At 56.2% G+C, this 21446-nt stretch overlaps 1 protein-coding gene across 2 annotated transcripts; it reads right to left on the reverse strand.

Moving 5' to 3' along the window:
* Positions 1–1533: 1533 nt before the first annotated feature.
* Positions 1534–21137, reverse strand: RAB8A (RAB8A, member RAS oncogene family). 2 transcript variants are annotated; one of them, XM_069494592.1, is made up of 9 exons: positions 21014–21137; positions 15724–15784; positions 13751–13811; positions 9521–9598; positions 7888–7977; positions 7417–7482; positions 6239–6289; positions 4572–4601; positions 1534–2880 (listed from the first exon to the last, which is right to left on the reverse strand). In XM_069494592.1, the coding sequence occupies exons 1-9, from the start codon at positions 21135–21137 to the stop codon at positions 2818–2820; spliced, it is 624 nt and encodes a 207-aa protein (XP_069350693.1). In that variant the 3' UTR covers positions 1534–2817. The 2 variants fall into 2 exon arrangements, with proteins under 2 accessions (XP_069350693.1, XP_069350685.1); XM_069494584.1 differs by lacking the exon at positions 4572–4601 and having other exon boundaries at positions 1534–2910.
* Between the last annotated feature and the right edge of the window lie 309 nt (positions 21138–21446).

Genomic DNA, 21446 nt, shown 5'->3' on the forward strand with positions numbered 1-21446 from the left:
GGGATGGGGCCCAGCGATGTTGATGGCAGCTAAGCTGAGGACCACCAGGGCAGGCCCCTAACCAGGTCAGGTGGGGAGGGAGTGTGTGGCTAGGGGCTCCCAAACCCTTTGTTTATACTGCCTTCTCCTCTGTGGGATTTAGAGGTGGTTTGAGGGGCCCAGAAAAGAGGATGCCTGGGCATGGGGAGCTGCCCACGAGGTTGCAGAGGCCACAGGTTTAACCTAGCAGCTGGTTGCTTTGAGGGGAGAGATGTCAGCTCCTCCCTGCTCACCCCTTCACCCCGGAGGCCATGTGTTGTGTGTCCTTCATTTTTTTTTTTTTTTATAAACAGGGCCTTGCTCTGTCGCCCAGGCTGGAGTGCAGTGGCATCATCGTAGCTCACTGCAGCCTCTAACTCCTGGGCTCAAGCGATTCTCTTGCCTCAGCCTCCCGAGTAGCTGGGACTATAGGTGCATGCCATAATACCTGGCTGACTTTTTAATTTTTTGTAGAGAGAGGGTCTCACTATGTTGCCCAGGTTGGTCTTGAACTCCTGGCCTCAAGTGATCCTCCCACCTCGGCCTCCCATGCTAGGATTACAGGCGTGAGCCAAAACACCCAGTCTAAACTTCTTTTGTACAAACAATGCAGTTTATGCTCCACACGTGCTTGCTTTCTGGGGGTCTGCAATCTCCGTAAGTGCCAGGCGAAGGCTGTTTGTATGACCGGCCCCAGTAAGAACCTGAGCATGGAGTCTCTCACGAGCTTCTGTGATAAGACGTATTGCACATTTGTTGCTGGGGGAATTAAGCACATGGTGCGTGGCCCCACTGGGAGAGGATTCTAGAAGCTTCTGCCTGGTTTCCTCTGGACTTCGCCGTGTGCCTTTTCTGTTTGCTGGTTTTGCGTGGCACCCCTTTGCTGTGACACATCTTGGCCCTGAGTGCAGCTATATGCCAGGTCCTAGTGAACCCGTGAACCTGGGGGTGGCCTTGGGGAAACCCCCGACCGAGTAGAACACCCTGGAGAGCAGTCAGGAGGTGGCGGCCCTGGAAGGAGCCACGAGGGAGGCGGGAGGGAAACAGTGGTCGAGATGTGTGGCAGAAACTGGTGAGGGGTGGGCGGCGAGGTCTCAGAACCAAGGGCTCAACTTGGCCACATGGGTGTCATCAGGCACCGGGAGCAGAGAATTTTGGTGGCCCGACGGGGATGGACGCTGGCTGAGTGGGCTAAGCAGAGCACACGGGGCACGGAAGTCTGTCTTCCTGCAAAAGTGGGCAGAGGCAGCGCGGCTGCAGAGGGGCAGGGCTGGGAGCTTCCTTTCCCAAGTTTGTCTTTTGAGGATGGGTGTCATGTCCTCCGAGGCACCCCCCGGCCGAGGTGGCCCCCAGCTCCTACTTTGATCTTGTCCAGACCTGAGACCCCTCCACCCCGACACGTGGCCCCCTCCGTGCGGCCTACAGGGAAAACGTGGACATCAAAATCCATGAACTTTAAAGTGAGCTTTGTTTTCCTTAAGTGCATTTATTGATGTAAACAGAGCATGTTAGAGATTCCAGGGGAGCGCAGACTATTGCTGGTATGTTGGTTTTAATTAAAAAAAAAAAAAAAAAAAAAAAAAAGAAAGACACTACGATGCCAATGGCTTCGATTGACAGCAGCTTAAGGAGGGGGAAAAAAAAAAAAAAACAAAAGAAAAGGCTCCCTGGTGGCACTGCTCCAGCATGGTGACCTGGTCCCAACTGCAGTCTCTGTGCGGGACAGCACAGCTGTCAAGACAGAACCCATCGATGACAGCTGAACACCAACCCCGCTGCCACGGAATGCCTGTGTCTCGGCCACATCCAGCTGGGGGTATTAGGAGCTTGTTCCTCATCACCTAGGTTTGCCGTCGGAAATCAGAGATGGAATCACTTCATGGCACTACGAATCTGGAAATATAAAAATCTCAGCTAGGAAGGACGTCCAATTTGGAGACAGCGGCGGGGGACGCAGAGAAGCAGGGGCCATTTCGGGGCTGAGAGGAGGGTGACCCGATGGCAGGAGGACCGTGTGGCAGGTGTGGTTGTGTTTTGGGGTCACCTGTGGTGCGCACAGCCAGCGTCCCCTCGGTGCTCAAACAGGGCTGGCCGAGGGGCTTGGCTGGACCTCAGCCCTCAACCCCGCCGTGAATGGGAGGGACCGTCCCAGGCTCTTCCCTTCTCGACGCCTTGCACAGGACTCCCTTAACTTGTGCTTCCCTTTGGTTTAACAGTTAAAAAACAGAGAGGGGGGAGAGAAATGGTTTTTGTCACTTGTCCGAAACCGAGAGGGGAGGAAGTGGGCAGCAGGTTTGCTGGGCGGATGCCTCCTGGGCCTGGTGGCCGGTTGCTTGGATCAAAGTGCGGAGCCTGACGCTCCTAGAACTGCCGCTGGCCTTCGGTGGCCTTGCTTCCCCGGCGGGGTCGTGTAAACGGGCTTTCTGGTGGGGCTCTGTGTCACGCACGCCACGGCAAGGCATCAGAGGCCCGCAGCCGGAGGCCTGCCACTGGTTGTTGCTGCCGGTCACACCCTGACTGCACTTTTCTCTTTCTGGAAACTCGATGTGTGGGTCGGCCCGTTCAGCGGACGTTACAGGAAAAAATAGCAATTCTTAACTTATTCCATCTCCGAAGTTGAAAAAGATCAGACAGTTACTAAAATAAACAATTTCTCAATTGCATTCTGGTGGCCGCGGGCCCGGTGGCCACGGCGCGGGTGGGGCGTTGGAGGTGGGAGGGCCCCGGCCGAGTGAGGGGCTCACTCGGAACAGGCACAGTCAGCTCGGCTGAGTGAGGCGCAGAGTAAGGCGGCGTTCCTCACAGAAGAACACACCGGAAAAAGCTGCTCCTCTTCTGCTGGTCTGGTGTGATTTTGACTCCCTGGTTGCTCCCCTGGGGGCTGTTACCTTCCTGAAGTCACAAGAGGTTTTCCAAGGTTACTGCTGAGCATCAGTGCCATATCTCGTGACCAACCAGCCAGTCACCCACCAGTCCATGCACCCATCTCCTCCTAATCAACTGTCCACCCAACCCCTTCCAGCCATCCAGCCATCATCCATCTCCTTCCAACCATCCATCCATCTCTTCCAACCATCCATCCATCATCCATCCCCTTCCAGCCACCCATCCATCATCCATCATCCATCTCCTTCCAACCATCCATCCAGCCATCCCCTTCCAGCCATCCAGCTGTCATCGATCCCCTTCCAACCATCCCTCATCCATCCCCTTCCCATCATCCATCATCCATCCCCTTTCCACCATCCATCCATCTATCCCCTTTCCACCATCCATCCATCATCCATCCCCTTCCAACCATCCATCCATCTATCCATCCCCTTCCAACCATCCATCATCCATCCCCTTCCCACCATCCATTCTCCATCCCCTTCCAACCATCCATCCATCATCCATCTCCTTTCCACCATCCATCCATTCCCTTCCAACCATCCATCCATCATCCATCCCCTTCCAACCATCCATCCATCTATCCATCCCCTTCCAACCATCCATCCATCATCCATCTCCTTTCCACCATCCATCCATCCCCTTCCAACCATCCATCCATCATCCATCCCCTTCCAACCATCCATCATCCATCCCCTTCCCACCATCCATTCTCCATCCCCTTCCAACCATCCATCCATCATCCATCTCCTTTCCACCATCTATCCATCCCCTTCCAACCATCCATCCATCATCCATCCCCTTCTAACCATCCATCCATCCATCCATCCCCTTCCAACCATCCATCATCCATCCCCTTCCAACCATCCATCCATCTATCCATCCCCTTCCAACCATCCATCCCCTTTCCACCATCCATCCATCCATCCATCTCCTTCCAATCATCCATCCCCTTCCAACTATCTATCCATCATCCGTCCCCTTCCTACCACCCATCCATCATCCATCTCCTTCCAATCATCCATCCCCTTCCAACCATCCATCCCTCTGTTCTCTTTTACCCACCCATCCAACTGTCCCTTCACAAACACATCTACTTTTCATTTATTACACACCACCTCTTCCAACCATTATGTCAATCACTTATTCACCTACCATACCCTTCCCACTCACCTCCTGACATCTTTCCAACCATTTATTCTCCCATCCAACTCTCTTCTTTCCATACTTCCTTCCCTCCATCACCTGCCCGCTTCTCCTTCCTTCTCTCCAGCCATCTACTCATCTGTGCTGTGCACCTTGCATGGAGGCAGCCCAGGGGCAGCCGAAAGACTGTGTCCCTTGGGATTTGGGAGGCCTGGGTTCCAGGTCCCACCACCACTTCCACCCACTGGTCTCCGTGTTCCTGTGCCACGGCGCTGCCTCACCATTCTCCTCTCTAATCTGCTTTCCGCCTGCCATCATCGGGAATGTAAGACCTGAACTCTACTCTTGTCAACTCATTCTCTACTGAAAACCCACCAGTGCCCCCACCAACTTCAGAACGGAATGCCCTAAGTCAGCTGCCTGGCACGCAAAGCCTCTGTGATCTGTCTACTGCGGACCCTGGAAACTCAAATCCTGTTTTCTTCCACCTCACCCTGTTTGAAAGACTTTGTACCCACTCCTCCCACCCCCGACCTTCTTTTCTCTGACTAACTCTTCATCTCTCGGCTCTTAGGTAAAACCTGATTGATTCAACAGCAGCTATCAAAGGCCTACAATGTGCCAGGTGCAGTGGCAGATGAGACAAGGGGTCCTGTCCAGGGGAGCTCAGCCTGTGCGGGGGGAAGACAGATCACTTGGGAAACACACCCGCAGTGTGACTTCCCACAGTGGTGAGCAATGAGAGAAAGAGAGGAGAACGAGGGGTGGAGGTGACGGTGGGAGGTATGTTTCGATGGCAACGTCCGAATGGAGGCTTCACAAGGGGAGGAAGTGAGACCAGGGGTGGTCCAGGGGTGTGGTCAGCAGAATACCAGTCACGAAGATGCCCACGTCCATCCCCTGGAACCTGTAAATATGGCACCTGACCTGGCAAAAGGGACTTTGCAAATGAGATGAAGGTGAGGTGGGGAGAGGAGCCTGGAATACCCAGGGGGGCCTAGTCTGGTCACAGGAACCCTAACAAGGAGCAGCTGTGGTCAGAGAACGGGGTAGGAGTCTACTGTCCGTGCTTTGCAATTCAGTCAAGAAAAAGCAAAACGGCCAGGACGAGGGTTGCACACGGGCACGTCTACGCCACGAAAGGATCCGGCGCGTTCTGCAGGCAGGCAGTTGCCCGGCAGCACGAGCGCGGGCGGAGGAAAGCCAAACACCACCTGACGCTCAGCGGGCCATGGCGAGTCAGAAGGGCCGTGAAGACTCAAACCTTGACCTTTACATCCAAGGGGGGAAAGAAATACTGGAAGAAAATTCCACGTTGTTGTTCGTCAGAACACTGGTTTATGTAGACTGTTTACTGCTCTGATTTAACGGCCAAAGAGCTGCTGTTAAATCAATTGTGCGCATTATTATTCAATTTACAGCATCTTAGAATTATGAAAATGTATTTGCTTTGAATCGGATGTAAACTACTTGAATGACACTTTGTGTTTTACGTGCAGTGTCGTGTGACCAGACTTACAGTAACTGACAAACAGAGCTCTTTACGCTCTTCAGACAGCGAATGGAATTTAGCCGGGAAAGGGTGGCTGCTGGGACCAGGAACTGGGAGGAAGGGTTGCAATGGTGCTTGGGCGCCAGGTGCACCCAAAGCAGAGGGACGTGTTTGGACTCAGTCAAACAGGTACCATTTAGGCTGAGACCTGGGGACTATGAAGTCGCTCACGTGGTAAACAGAAAAAGCAGGAAACACACCAAAGGGTGGCTGGGGAGGGATTCAGCCAGGCCTCCCCAGGGGCCTCAGAGAATTCTGGGATCCCATGCAGGTCACAGAGCCGTCATGACTTGCAGGGCTGGGGCTGGGGCTGGGGTAGGGGATGGCGGGAGGTCACCAGTCTGTCACGAATGTCAAGATGGTGGCTGTCAGACACGAGAACTACAGAGGGCCTTGCAGAATGCAAACAGCTGTCTGTCCCCTGCTGGCCTGGGGCTCGGCGGGCAGGGCCTTGTCTATCTGCGCAGTGCCCCTGCCCCAACCACACCTGAGAACTCTCCCCTCTCCCAGCTCCTCTTCCTGGGTCTAGCTGGGCCCTAGAAGGCAGGACCTGGCCTGGGCTGCGTCACCCCTGTGACTATGGCCGGATCTGACAGAGTCCCACTTGGGGATCTGGGAGGGACGCATACTCACCAATTTTTTGTCCATTTTTGTTTTGATGTCTCTGGCGAGAGTGAAAAATGCCTGTGGAATAGGCATAGTGTTAGGACCCTGGAGTGGCAGGACCCTGAGTCCTCGGCCACCCATGTGGAGTGGGTGTGGCAGGACAGTGGGCGTGGGCAGTACACAGCCTTAAAATGACTTTCCAGGCATAGGTCTCCCACTAGGCCCTTTGACACCTGCCTGTGGCAGTGGACTCGGCTGGCCTGTCCCGCCACACCTCCTGTCCTTCCCGGGCTCCTCCTGCCCACCCGACTGCCCCAACTCTCCAACGTCAACTCTCACGTCTGTAGGGCGCCTTATGGTTGACGGAGGACTTTTGCATGGCTGTGTCCCCTGAGCCAACAACGCTGCGAGGTGCAGCCACACTCAGGTGGGCAGAGAGGAAGCTGAGGCTCAGAGACGTCACGTGACTTGTCCATTAAACACCCAGTGCTTAACTGACCGATCCGGAAGGATCTGAAAGAAGTGTCCAGCTCTCCACCCCTGACTCCTTGAGCCATCTGGGCTGGGCCCTGCGGGAAGGGGGAATCTGACAGGCGGAAGAGGGGGCTCGAGGGAGGGAACTCGGCAAAGGCTCAGAAGAGGGAGTGGCCCAGGTGGCCCCTGGGCAGCACACACCAGCTGGGGCCAGCGAGGGGGGCTTTCTGTGCCAGGCGAGGCGCCCGAGCTATACCCTCCGGTCAGTGTGGGGGTTCAGTACGGTGAGATGTGGAAGAGCCATTTTGGAAACATTACTGGGACAGTGAAGTGCAGGGGGAACCAGGTCACCCATAGGCTGGTGCCACAGGCTGGTGTCACCCGGTGGAGAGAAAAGTGGGGACAGGGACAAGACCTGGTAAAAGCTCCCTACTTTGCCTGGACTTCTGACCACGGTCTATCTGTGGGCAAGCGGTGTGGCCCAGAGCGGGAACCGGGAGCTGGGCCTGGGTGCCCGGCTGCCTGGGATATTCTCAGCCTCAGTTTCCTCATCTGCAAAACCGCCTGTTCCCCAGGGCTGCCCAGGAAGTGTCCCTCAGAGGACCAACCAGCACCACAGAACCTGAGGCCGGTCCCTCTGGCAGAACCTCCCGGAAGATGCCAGCCCATCCCTTGGCCCAAAAGGACCGATCTCGCAGGCCCCCTGTCCCCTAGCAGGGCCTGGGACTCACGTTCTCCACATTGATGTTGGCCTTTGCGCTGGTCTCCATGAACTTGATTCCGTAGTCGAGGGCCAGCTGCGAGGGAGGAAGGGACACGCATGCGCACGTCAGCCGTCAGGCGCCCCGAGCCGAGGGCCAGGGCTGGTGCTGAGGTGGAGCAGCGACAGGGTGGGGCGAGGGACAGGGCCTGCTGCGCTCAACCCCTGCTCCATCGCCTGCTCCCTGTGGCCCTGAGAGCCTGGGGCTGCGGCCTGTGTGGCCGCGGTGGGTTTGTGCAGAGGGAACCCCAGAAGCCCTGGGGCTTGCAGTGCAGTCTGTACCTGAAGCCAGGCCCAGGCCTGCTCACAAGGTTGTGCGGATTGTCCCCCCTGAGCCTGGCCTTTCCGCCAGTGAGCACTTAGGGGGCTCTGGGGAAGGGCAGGGACAGGGGAAGCTCTCTGTGCAGGGAACCCTAAGACCCCTCGGTGCCACCATGCCCACCTTTTCTCCCCGTTCCTTGGAAACTTGTCTTTTGTCATTCACGTCGCACTTGTTCCCAAGTATCATCTTTTCGACGTCTGCAGAGGCGTGCTGAGGGGAGAGAGGCAGAAAGGGGGTGGTCAGGCTGGATGACAGGCCAGACACCTCTACCCACACGTGGCCTGGCCCCTAAATCAGCATGGTGGGGTTGGGACTGCCAGGCACAGCCCAGGCCAGGGGATAAGCTGAAGCTCAGAGAGGCTGAGCAGCTCAGCCCACGTCACACAGCCCATGCCAGGGTTCTAGCTGCTCCCCTGACCAGACACACACTTTCCAGCTATTGAGAGCAGCTTCCCCATGGGCTGCACCAGTTGGGCCTCTGGGCCTGGGCTGCTGCTGGGGTCTGGCCTATGGGAGGTGAGCAAGGCTGAGATATTTACCCTCTCACCCTCTTGTCTTCCCCCTCCCTCCCCAGCTCCCCCGCAGGAGACCCCGGCTGCAGTCCTGGGTCCTGCTTTCACCTTTCAACTCTCTCTTTGGGCTCCGGAAATGGGCTGTGCCTGAGGGGGCTGCAAGTCCTTGCCATTGCCAGCCCTGGGGACTCCACCATCCCCCATGTTGCCTTAGCTCTGCCCTCATCCCTGAAAATGGCTCCTTCGTCCTCCCGCAGCCCCCAGAGGAGCGGATCTTGCTTCCTGAAGGACGGCGACATCGGAAAGTAACATCTTCTCCCACTCACTCAGGCCTGGTCTCGATGGAACCCACGCACCGCTCCTGCCTGACTTCCCAGGAACCAGGAGACCCTCTGGCTCGCTGGCCAGGAACAGAGGACGCCCGCAAACACCAGCGTGGCGGTCCCTCCTCCCTGCCACCCATGGAGACAGCTTCCCCGGCCTGAGGGCAGCCGCAGCCCTCTCAGGGTCCTTGGGGAGGTGGGCCCAGTGCAAGTGTCCATAACTGACAGGGCCAGTCTCTCGGCCTGGCCCGAGGGGTCCACGAGTTCTAGGTGGACGGTGACTGGACCTTCTGCCGTGGCTTTGTGGATGGGTAAAGTTCTCTGGCTGCGCCGCAGACCCAGGGCCCCACCCGGCTGGTTATCAAAAGCTGCAGGAGCCACAGTCTAGGAGAGCTCTGGGGTGAGGTCGGCGTTCTGGGCGGTGGGAAGATGGAGATGCTGGCTTTGGGGTGGGGTGGGGCTGGCCTCCGCCTCCTTGTTGCCCCACAGTTCAAGGTCTGAACATGGGTAGCAGCTCACACCCTGCTCTGACATAGCTCAAAGTACAGTCTGACCTGCCTGCTCACCACACCCGCCAAATACAAGGGTCATGCTGGTGCTAGAACCTTCCCTCTCTAGACAGCACCACATGCTCATGGTGACCACGAGCTTGGATATCCCTTTCCTTGTGACTGTGACATTGGCCAGCTGACAGCTCAGCTGGGTAAATGAATGGGCTCTCAGAGCTATTCTGTGAAGGGGCCAGGCCAGCATGTGGTCCCTAGGGTCGACTGCCTGGGTCTCAGTCCCTGCTCCCCTCTGTCCCTAACTTTGAGGCCAGTCACTTCTAGGTGCCTCTGGGCCTTGTCATCTGTAAACCAGGGGGCTCTGGGGCGAGGGCCGAGGAGGGGGCTGGTGGGAGGAGCCGGTAAGCCTCACCTCCTCAATGTTCCGAATCCAGTTCCGGATGTTGTCGAAGGACTTCTCGTTGGTGATGTCGTAGACCAGCATGATGCCCTGAGAGGGAGAGACAGAGACACAGGCTCTTGAAGAGAGAGTCCCAGCAGGACAGTGGGGATGGAGGACGTGGCCTGGGGCCCCGCCTGCCCCGCGGCCAAGCCCTTCGGCTGCCACCCTCTCCGCCAGTGAGGCGCCCCGGAGGCCAGCCCCGTCCTGGTCTCCAGGCTCTAGACCTGCCCCCTTGGCCCCGGCAACCCTTCTGCCTCACAGACCAGGCCATCCTGCCCGTGCTGGGGAGCAGCCTGGCTGGCTCCCCATGGCCGGCAGGGTAAGTCTGGCTGACGAGCCCCGGTGGCCCATGAGGTCCCGCAGCCCACCAGGCTCCCCTCATGCTGACCCTCCCCTGCAGCAGGCTCCTCCTCGCCCCTCACACCCTTCTCCCCCACACCCTACGATGTGCTGGCACTGCAGTGGGGTCTCACTAGAGCCCCCCAGGCCCTGGTCGGGTGGTCCCACCATTCCCACTCTGCTCATGGGTAGCCCGAGACGGGGGTGGGGGGTGGGGGTGGGGGTGGGGGTGAGGCCCCTGTTTACAGTCACAGGAGAGAGTAAATGGGAAGACGGGGCTCTGAACCCAGGTGGCCTGATCCCGACACACGTGCCTTCCAGTGAGCCTACCAGAGTGGGGTCTGGGTGGTGCTGAGGCCCTCTGGGCTCCCTAACTCAGAGGTCTCCGATCTTTTTGGCAAGAGGGACTGGTCTCATGGAAGACAATTTTTCCACGGATGGGGGGCAGGGGGGATGGCAAGCGATGGGGAGCGGCTGTGAATACAGAGGAAGCTTTGCTCGCTCGCCCACCGCTCACCTGCTGCGCTGCCCGGTTCCTAACAGGCCACGGTCTGGTACTGGTCCTCAGCCCAGGGTTTGGGGACCCGCAGACCTAACCAATGCTTGTGCGCCTGGGAGACAGCCCAGGGGTCCTGACAGAGCCGCAGAGCGGCCCCGCCTAAGCCCACGATCTCACCATCACTGTGGAGAAGGGCAAATATCTCCACATGACACAAGGGGAAACTGAGGCACAGAGAGACGTGACCTTTAAGATTCAAGCCCAGGGGGGCTAACCCTGGAAGAGGCGATGACACCGCCCCTCTTGGGAACCTCCCTGGGCCCTTGTCAGCACCAAAAGCAACAAGTGGGGCCAACAAGTGACTTCGACAGTCACTTGCTACTCCCATGACCTCGAGGGGCACCCATGGCGGGCCAGCCGGCGGGCCAGCCTGTGGACCTGCATGCAGGCCACCGCAAGGCCCCCTTCTCGGCTGAGCACCCTTGGTGCCGAGGCACGTGGCCAGTGCACGCCCAGGCCTGGCTTAACCCATTCCTTTGTGCTACCTGCTCCAAGGGCCCAGCCCTGTGTCTGTGGCACCTCGGGACATGCTGATGGCCTCTGGTGTTGGCCAAGTCATTTCTGTGGCCGCCAGACTTTGCAGAGTAAGACCATAGGCCGTGTGGCACTAGGAGACAGGTGTGGGACAAAACCGTGCAGGTGGGGCGAGAAAGCCGCCACACGCCCAAATCCCATGTGAACTCGGAAATGAATGTCCTTGCAGCCTGCTGCAACCACCGCCAGGGCCCCTCACCGACGCTGCATGGGAGCCTTCTTTCAGGGGTCCCTGGGGAGGCTGCTGCTGGGAGGACCCAGAGGTTTCAGTGGCCTGGATGTCTGCCATGCCCCAGCCAAGGTGGGCAGACCCTGGGAGTCAAACATTGTCAGGGCCAGAGGGGCGTGAGGGTGTTTCTGCCCCCTTGACCAGGACTGGCTGCTCTGATGGCCCAGGGATCCCGCCACTACCAGCAAGTTGGCACCATGTGCCCAACATCCCAAATTCCTAGATTTTTGATCCGTTGTGGGGGAGGGGGAGATAATGTAGGAGTTCAGAGGGCAGTGGGTACGGCTCTCTGGTAGGACAGAGCAGAAGTATCTGGAAAACACTGGCTCACCCTATTCCAGGCCCTCCTTGAAACTCCCCACAGGGCCGCAGTGACTATTTCCTGGGTCCCTGCCCCAGCCCGCCTCCACATATGTTTGGATGGCACGGGTCACCAGCCATCTAATGCTTCCCAAATTTGGGTCTTCTGGACCCAGCGTCTAGACCTCCAGGATGGAGATGCTGATGTGGCTGCAACGGTGGCAATGTTCTCTGCTCTGGCCCGTGTGGCCGCCGCTGGCCACACGCAGCTCTGGGGCACACGAACCAAGCTGCTCTGACCGAGGGACTGGATTTTCAATTTTAACTGGTTTAAATTCAAACAGGGTTAGGCCGAGTCTAGGAGGACCGAAAGCCACAATCATCTCTGTGCTGACCGAGGACGTGGGCGCTGGAGACAGCCCACCTGTCTGGCCCAGCCACCGACCTCTGCGTGCACTTAAGCAGGGCAGGCAACCGAGCCGAACCTCAGGTTCCCAGCATACAACGGGGCAATGACACTGGCACCTACACTCGGGGTGGGTTTATGGCCAAGATGCTACGAGACAATCTGGGCTACAACCTGGGCCCAGTGTCTCGGCAATCAGGACAGGGTGTTGGGTGGCAATTTCAGCCCAGAGAGGGTTGGGACCTGCCCGAGGTCACACAGCTCTCTCCAAGGGCAGAAGCTCCCCCAGGACCCCAGGATCCTGAGGCCCCCGCCCCATCACACCTTCCACCAGAGCACGGCCGAGGTGAGAGGAAAATAAGTAAATTAATTTTAATGAGGAGCACTAAGGTTGCAGCCCACACGATTGAGTTTCTATTATGTTTCAGATGGTGCGTGGGATGCTCTAAATACTTAATGTCCCCATTCACTGCTGCCACCCACAGGCCTTTCCCGAGCTCCTACTGCACACCCGGCAGGTTCCCAGGCACTGGGCACGGAGCAGTGACCGAGACGTGGCGCTGCCCTCACAGAGCTTGTGTTCTAGCGGCGCAAACAGGTGCCCGCTCCGTTAGACGACAGGGTGTGCTAGGGAAAGGCTGGGGGCCAGGGGGTGCTGGGGAGGGGGAGGGACGGCCATTCACCCTCACTGCAGCCTGGGACATTGTCAAGTTCTCTGGTCCATTTCCTAAGAAAGGAGCTGGAGCTCAGAGGGTGACCCAGGGTCTTGGGCCAGGTCCAGGGGGTCTGTCTCCTACTCCCTCCATCTCCACATGCCCTGGCCCCCCTGGTGGCCCAGAGTCCCCACCACCGCCAACAAGTTGGTACCATGTGCCCAACATTCCAAATTCCTAGATTTTTACCTATTGTAGGGGAGGGGGAGTCAATTTGGGACTTCAGAGGGCAGTGGCTTCAGCTCTCTATTGGGACAGAGCAGAAGTATCTGGAAAACACTGGCTCACCCTGTTCCAGGCCCTCCTTGAAACTCCCTGCAGGGCTCAATGACAGTTTTCTGCAGCCCTGCCCCGGCGCATCTCCACACATCTGTAAGCTTGTGACGGGTCACCAGACACCCAGTGCTCCCCAACTTTGGGCCTTCTAGACCTCAGGGACTAGGACCTCCGGGATAGAGATGATGATACAGCTTCAATAGTGACAATGATCTCTGCTCTGTCCCATCCAGCTGCGCTGGCCTCCCGCAACACTAGGGCACTGGAAACACAGCTGCCCTCGAGCGCAGAACCCCATCCAGTCCCCTGCCGCCTTCTGCGTCTCGTTTGGGCCTGGCCCAGAGAAGGTGCTTGGTAAATATCTGAGACATGACAAATGAGTCTTCCTGTCACCCTGCCTCTGGCCTGGGCGACAGATATAATGGCCAGCAGCCCGGGGCACGTCAGCTCCTGGAAGATCTTCAAATTTTTGGTAGCAAATTCCACAGAGACTGACGCGGGCCACGTGAACGCGCCTAATTGCTGGGGCAAATGTTGGGGCATGCCGGCTCCTACTTCACTGACCTCACCTGGAAGAACCAGCTTCCTGTGTCTTCATTCCCCAAGAATCACGTTTCCACTTTATTTAAACCCTGCATTGTCTCTGCAGCCAGAAGGGGAGGCGTGTACGCGGGGGCGGGTTGTGGGGGGGCATACAGCCTCTTCCTAAAACTAACTCAGGACCAAGGAGCCCCGAGGAACCAGACCACAGGGTCCACAGAAACATCCAGAATTAGGTACTGAACACACAGTGACATTCATTGTGGCTTAAAAAAATAACAAAAACAAAAAGACCAATCTGTACCATTGCGCCCCTGTAGTAGGCCGTCGTGATCGTCCGAAAGCGTTCCTGACCAGCCGTGTCCCTAAATGTGAGAAGAGGAGAGATTAGCGACACCAAAGGCAACTAATCGTCCCCAGGAGGGGACAAAGAACATCTACCTGGGATGCCAGCCTTTTGACTGCTGTGATTCATCCTCCTGCTGAGGCAGCACGTTCTTGTTTATTTTTTTAAAGGAGTTGTATATTGAAAGATTCAAAAAATGTTTTCCTTCTTTTTATTAACTGGGTGAGCCAGCACCTTCTAATCTCTCGATTATTACAGAGAAGGAAATGTGGCTTGGAAGGGCTGAGGTCCTCTGATGGCTTCCCGCTGGGGCTGTCGCTGCCGGATTCCTGGCCCATGCGCCCCCTCCCCTCTTGCAGCTTTGCTTCCAGGGAATTCTCCCCGGAGTTTCTGAGTCACAAAAAGCCAGTCACGTGGCAGAGGATGCAGCCCTTGCTACTGGGAGGGGCTGGGACTCGGCGCTTTCACGCTCTGTCTTGCTTTGGGTGACCGGGAAAGTTCCTCACCTATACGATGGGGGAAGCAGTGCCTATCACCCCGGAGGTGACGCCTGAATCTAGCTCCTGGCACGGAGGACACTCAGTGTTTGGTTTAAAGGTGACCTAACTGATCGGTGGCAGGGCAAGACCCGTACCTTTTGTCCCTTAGCCCAGGGCCCTGCACACCCCAGGAGGGCCCCATACTGTCTGGACTATGCAGAAATGCCTCACTTGGTGCTAAGTTGACATTCTGATGCCAGTGGCAGGTGACATTAGTGGTTACGAACAGTCATTTTAATCTTAACCAAGGTCTTAGTTGTCTTAGAAGAGTTTTGAGTCACTGACCCATCAAGATTGCTAAGGGCAGAAGCAGGAAGACAGGAGGAAAGTGCACCTTCTGCTTGCTGGTACAGTGTCACTTTGGACTTGGGAACAAAGGCTGCTTTGGTGCCAACGTGTTGGAAGTGGAGAAACTTCCACAGCTCATAACTTACGAGGTGGCCAGAGACTGACTACCAATGTCTGCAGGACTGACAGTGCTAAACCTTGCCCAGATTTCGGCTGAGAAGTCAGATTAAGAGATGAACATCACCTGGAGTTGAGGGTACGCATGAGGCCCCCCAACAGCACTGGCAAAGCTGGGGTGATGGCTCATGCCCTGAGACTTGAGGGAGAGCGACACGCTGCACGGAGGGCGGCTTCATGGCCCATCTCCTGGCATCCCACTCCCACCCAGAGGTGCTTGCCTGGGATGGGGACTGCATCGCACACTGAAATATGTCTTCTTCTCTGTATTTCGCCTGGGGCTAGTGACGCTACGCAAGTGATGTGGACACAGGGTGGATTCCACCATACCTGAACACCTAAATTCAGGGCCCCATGCCATGGGCTGCAGACCAGGGTCAGCGCCAGCGATGGGGACTTGGGAGTCTCACCACTTCCCTCATTTTACGTGGCAGGAGAAGTCACTGTCAGGTCTGAGGAATGGAAACAGGTCTCACCAGGGGGCCTCAGCTTAACTCTGGTTCGGGGCTTTCAGGTCTGCATGCCAGGAAGTGAGACCTGGCCTTCCCCAGGAGAGAAAAGGGGAAGCGATGTCAGAGCTGCATACTGCTCAGTGGGCTGATGGGCTGGAGAGGAAACTCCCTGCCAGGCATCTCTCCATCCCCGAGGCCTGCACCGCCATCTGGCGCAGAGGGCTCTCTTCAAGTTCAACAGAAGCAGCCGGCTCTGCAGCTCAGACCCAGGCTTTGCCCACCCTGGACTGCTCAGCTAACCGGGTCTGGGCAGCTCTGTCCCCAGCAGGTGTTGACACAGACCCTCCGCTCCCGCAGCCAGCACAGCGTAGGGTGAGAAACTCGAGGAGCTTCTAAGACAGCCCCCCGTGTCAGGGCTGGCTTCTGGCTCGAAGTGCTCACCAGGTGAAGAGTGTGACAGAGCGACAACTCTTACCATATCTGTAGTTTAATTCTCTTGCCATCGAGCTCTATGGTCCTAATTTTAAAGTCAATTCCTGAAAGAAAAGAAAAAAAGGCATATCACGGTCGGCACGCTTCCCGAGCTGTGTCTGAGGTAGGCGCTGCAAACCTGTGCAGGTGACAGCTGCTGTGGCTTGTGGGGCACCTGCCTGGCGCTGGCACATGGGATCTCAGAATCTAGAAGCCTCTGGAGAAACTTTGCCCTCTCATAGAGGGGAACCTGAGGCTCCAAGGGCTGACAGGAGCTGCCTGGAGCAAAGCTGGCAAGTGGCAGGGCCAGGGGGCAAACCTAGGTGGTGCGGGAGGCAAAGCCTCACTCTTGTCCCCTACCACTGCCAGCTGAACCTGCCTCTCTGCCCCAGGTAGTTGCACAGAGGGGGTCTCACCAGAGTCCTCTGCAGGCCCAAGTCCCACTTCCCTCCACCCTGCAACTGCCTCTCCCTCCCCAGCATGCAGGGCCCCGGATCCCACAATGCACCCACAATGCACCCACGCATGTGGGCCACACCATCTCCTGGCCTGGGCTTTTGCAAACATTCCTTCTCTGTGGGTGGCCTGTGCCCCAGTGGCCCATCAGCTGGGCAAACTTCTCCTCCTTAAGGCTCGCCCAAAGGTCCTCCTCCCAGGAAGCCTTTCTGACCCCATCCTCCTTCTCTTCCACCCCCCACTTTCATCCCTTCTCCCCAGGGTGACCTCGAAGTGACCACACTGCTCCCCAGGCTCCTGAAGTTCCCTCTCAGTCCCTTCCCCTGCCTTCAAAAATACGACCCTAACCATGTCACGAAGCTAACCTATGCTCCCAACCTTCCCGCCTGTCCACCGACAGATCCACAGTCACCTTATGAATGAACAATCTACATGTGTATATTCTGTACAATGGAATGTTATACAGCCATAAAACGGAACAACGAAACACTGACACCTGCTACAACACAAATGAACCTCGAAACCATGACGCTGAGTGTGAGAGGCCAGACACAAAAGGCCACATAATATATGATTCCATTGACACGAAACGTCCAAGCCGGCAAATCCAGAGACAGAGCGGACTCGTGGTTGCCAGGGGCGGGGGAGAAGCAGTGGGGAGACTGGGAGGGTTTGCTGAGGGGTATGGGCTTTCTTTCTGGCATAATGAAAATGTCCTAAAGCTGACTGTGGTGACAGATGTGCACCTCCGTGAATGCACCAAAAGTCACTGAACCGTACACTTCAATGGGTGAATCATATGGCACGTAAATTGTACCTCAATAAAGCTCATAAAAAAAAAGCACCTTCCAGTGGCTTCCCTGGCCCTCTTTCCTCCAGAAAAAAGTGAAAGTAGCTGCCCGTGTGCACCAAGGTCCCGCCTAACCTGGTCACCTCTCAGCACTCCGGTTCATGACCTCCTCTCTCTGGCCACACCTAGGCCACACTGTCTGCATGGCTGTTTCTTCTTCTTCTTCTTTTTTTTATCTTTACTGGGTTTTTTTTTTTTTTTTTTTTTTGTTGAGACAGAGTCTCACTTTGTTGCCCAGGCTAGAGTGAGTGCCGTGGCGTCAGCTTAGCTCACAGCAACCTCAGACTCCTGGGCTTAAGCGATCCTACTGCCTCAGCCTCCCAAGTAGCTGGGACTACAGGCATGCGCCACTATGCCCGGCTAATTTTTTCTATATAGATTTTTAGTTGTCCATATAATGTCTTTCTATTTTTTAGTAGAGACGGGGTCTCGCTCAGGCTGGTCTCGAACTCCTGACCTTGAGCAATCCACCCGCCTCGGCCTCCCAGAGTGCTAGGATTACAGGCGTGAGCCACCGCGCCCGGCCTATCTTTACTGTTTAATGTATGTATTTCAGGCTGGATGTGTCTGTTTCTTAAACATCCCAAGTATGCTCCTGCTTCAGGGCTTTGACATGTTCTCTTCCCTCTTCTGGAATGTTCTTTCCCTCCGAAGCCACCTGGCTCCCCATCCCTTCACCCAGGCCCCCTTTCAGATCCTGTCCTCAGGGTAGCCTTGAAACAGCCAAACTCAGCCTTTGCTGCCAGAAGTTTGATCTAAATCTCCACCTTGGAAGACTTGAGGCCCCGGCTGGCTTAACCTCCCTCAGCTCACGATGGGGGAGCTGATTCCATCCCACCGGCCTCAGCCCTGGAATTTCGCCCTTTAAACCATAAGCTCCACGGAGGCAAGGACTTGATACGTCTTACTCACTGCTGTTACATCTAGGGATAAAACATTCGCCAGGGGCCTAGGAGCCGACCCCCCAAGGTGTGTCCTACACACACCTGGATTCCAGGTTACGTTTCTGCTTCCCTCTGATTCGCCCGAGTCATCTCTGCAGCCCCTGCACCTAGGCGGATGCCTGGCACATCGAAGGGACTGGCTGGGTGAAAACACTGAAGTGTAACAGGGCCTATGCAGTGCTGCAGGGTTTACGAAGCGCTTTCACAAACACCATCCATCTCACTGAAGGCATGAATGGGCCCGAGAAGGCAGCGGGGACCATGCCAGGCTGGTGAGAACCAACTCCAGGGAGACACGGCCAAGTTTACACCACAAATGATTGATGGAGCTTATGAGAATAGGCTTTGGCAAAACGCAACCTGGGCCGAAAATGAACAGCCACTCAATCCTTAATCTATAAAGCAAGCCCAGGGGTGCACTTGGTGCCAACACAGAATTGCCTTTAGGGATTAAGTTGTATTTCAGGACTAAGCAGTCCAGTGCTGACTCTTCCTGAAACATTCCCCACTTCTTGTCACAGAGGTGCAGAGACACACAAAATCAAGCAGCACCCTTCAGTCGCCCGAGCCCCACAGCATTACTCTGTCCTGGGTTTTATTAACAAGTCAGATTGAACCAGGAAGTGTAAACTTTACGAGGCCTAGGAATTATGAGGCCGTAACTTCAAGGTCATGGTGAATTAAACTTTCCTAGAAGGATATAAATGTGAGGAGCAGAATACTGGGGTCGGAGGCGGGGAACCTGGGTTCAAGTGACACCTCCGTCTCACTGGGCAACCCTGACCAAGTTCCATTCTAATCTGCAGGTAGAAGAGGACGGCCTCCTTGGAGCCCCAAAGTGCTACTCTGGTCAAGAATTAAAAACTGGCTGGGAGCAGTGGCTCACACCTGTAATTCTAGCACTTTGGGAGGATAAGGTGGGAGCATCACTTAAGGCCAGGAGTTCGAGACCAAGATTTTGAGACCAGCCTGGGCAACTTAGTGAGACCCCTGTCTCTACAAAAAATTTAAAAAAATTAGCCACGTGTAATGGCCTATGCCTATAGTCCTTGCTACTTGGGAGGCTGAGGCAGGAGGATCGCTTGAGCTCAGGTGTTTGAGGTTGCAGTGAGCTATCATGACACCACTGCATTCCAGCGTGGGCAACTGAGTGAGATCTTGTCTCCAACAAAAAGGATTAAAAAGCACACTGCACCCCAGTCCACCCTGGACCAAGGAGTGAGACCCTGTCTCCTAAAAGCAAAAAAACGGAAAAAAAAAAAAAAAAAAAAAAAACCCAACCCCTGTATTGATCTCACCTGTGTCAGTGTGGGGATGGGGAGAGGTACTGAGGCCAGGAAACTGAGCTCTGGGGGATGAGCCATGGCATGTCTGGAGTTAACACCACTTCCTTATTGGTGGGGACTCAAGAGTTATTCCAGAGTTTGACCTTGGAGTGGGAGAGTGGGAAGAATTCAGAAGCACTTGTCTCCAGGGGTGGGATGCAGTTCTACTTCGTTTATATGGCCTCTGGCAGTGGTGACAACCCTTAGTCATTGGACAGTTCTGACCCTCAACCACCCAGGGCACTGGCCAAGGCAGACAGTGTTACTCCTATTCTGAAGAAACAGGGCTCAGGGAGGGGCAGTGCTTGTTCAAAGGCAAACAGCAAATGGAAACCAAGCATGAAGATTTCTAGTCCAATTCTTTCCATGTGCACTTCTTACAAAGTGCAGCTCCCAGAAAAGGGCAAGGATAGAATTAGCATGCCATGGTGGGGTTCAGAGAGACAACACAATTTGGTTGAAGTTATTACACAGTAAAGCAAAGGCCATTCCCTAGGTTTTCTTGATTTGGAATAAACTCCTGGGCTTGCTGACTGTTCTGCCATTTCCCTCGTCCTGAGCAGGGCTACACACCTCACAGGCCACTCTGTTTGATCCGTTACTCTCAGGTCAAACCTCTTCATTGTGGGCAATGACTGTTTTTGTGGCGCAGAGAGAATTCAGCTCCACTTCTGTGGACGTCACAATTGAGATGCAACAAGCCAATTCTGTTCAACCACAATGTGGGCTGGCCCTGTGGGAAAGGCTGTTCTGAAGTGACAACCGGTGTCCTGGGCCCTGCGATAGGGAAGTCAAGGATGTCTGTGGCAGTGGCTGATTCTAGTTTCTCACTGAGGCTTTTATCTTGCATCTCCTCAGGCCTGACAAGTCCCAGGGCGGGCAGCTGTCACTTGCCATTGCTGTCACCCTTGAGCAGGATGGAAGGCGGGCAGGAAAAGGCTCCTGACTCCTCATCATTCCTTCCCAAAGGAAAATACACTCATGGGGCAAACAGGGTCAGGGAGAGAGGCTCAACCTCTGAATATTCCAGAGCAAAGAGCAGGAGAGGTGTGAGTTAAAGTCCTGACTCTGAGGTGGATTAGCTGTGCTTGTCCTGGGGGTATACGGTGGCATCTCTCTGGATGGCTGAGCCTTGAGTTTTGGGCTCAGACACACCTGGGTTCAAATCGCATCCTCACCACCTGCAGACTGCATGACCTTGGGCAAGTTCCATGCCCTCCCTGAGCCTCAAATTCCTCCTCTGTGAGAAGGGCTCACAACAGTACCTAATACAGAAGACTGGAGAGTGTGATCATGCACACAAAGCAGCTGGCACATAGTAAATGCTCGATAAGGTCAGATGTCACCGTCTTTTTCCCGTAGCCAATTCCTCATGACTCAGTTTTCACTTCTGTAAGACGGGAACTCCCAAAGAACCGCTTCGAGGACAGAACGAGATGACAGGCGCAAAGACTCCAGCCCACGACATATGCTCCCTAACGAGCGGGCTGAGGGTCAGAGCCTCAGTCTCCCTATCTGCAGAATGGGCATTTGGTCCTCCCCTCCCCACGAGCCGGAAACCCCCGGACGGCGGTGGAGGCGGCTGCTCTTCTCTCAGGACCCCTCGACCATCTCATATCCCCTGACCCGTCCAGCCCGGTCAATCCCTCAGCCCCAGCCCCTCAGGGGCGCGCCCTGCCCGGGCCTCCCGCGCCCCCGGCCGCTCCCCAGCCCCGCTACCTATGGTCGAGATGAAAGTGGAGTTGAAGGCGTCCTCGGAGAAGCGGAACAGGACACAGGTCTTCCCCACCCCCGAGTCCCCGATCAGCAGCAGCTTGAACAGGTAATCGTAGGTCTTCGCCATATTACACTCTCTCCGCGACGGGAAGTGCGGCCAGCGCCTCGCCACTGGCCACTGGCCCCGTCTATCAGCGCCGAGCCCGCCCCCTATTGGCTCCCGGCCCGCCGCGCGTCATCATAGCCGATGCCCGCCCCCCGCGCCCCGCCCGTCGCGGAGAGACCTGGGGAAGGGGCGAGACGGCCGCGGAGCCGGAAGCTGCCCGAGCGTGCCGCCCATTGGCCGGCGCTCGGGAGAGGGCGGGCTGTGATTGGCCAGCGGTGAAGAGTCGAGGGGCTTCAAATGGACACGGAACAGAGGCGTGGCATTCCATGT

The sequence above is a fragment of the Eulemur rufifrons genome, chromosome 2, assembly GCF_041146395.1.
Source record: "Eulemur rufifrons isolate Redbay chromosome 2, OSU_ERuf_1, whole genome shotgun sequence".
Taxonomy (NCBI): domain Eukaryota; kingdom Metazoa; phylum Chordata; class Mammalia; order Primates; family Lemuridae; genus Eulemur; species Eulemur rufifrons.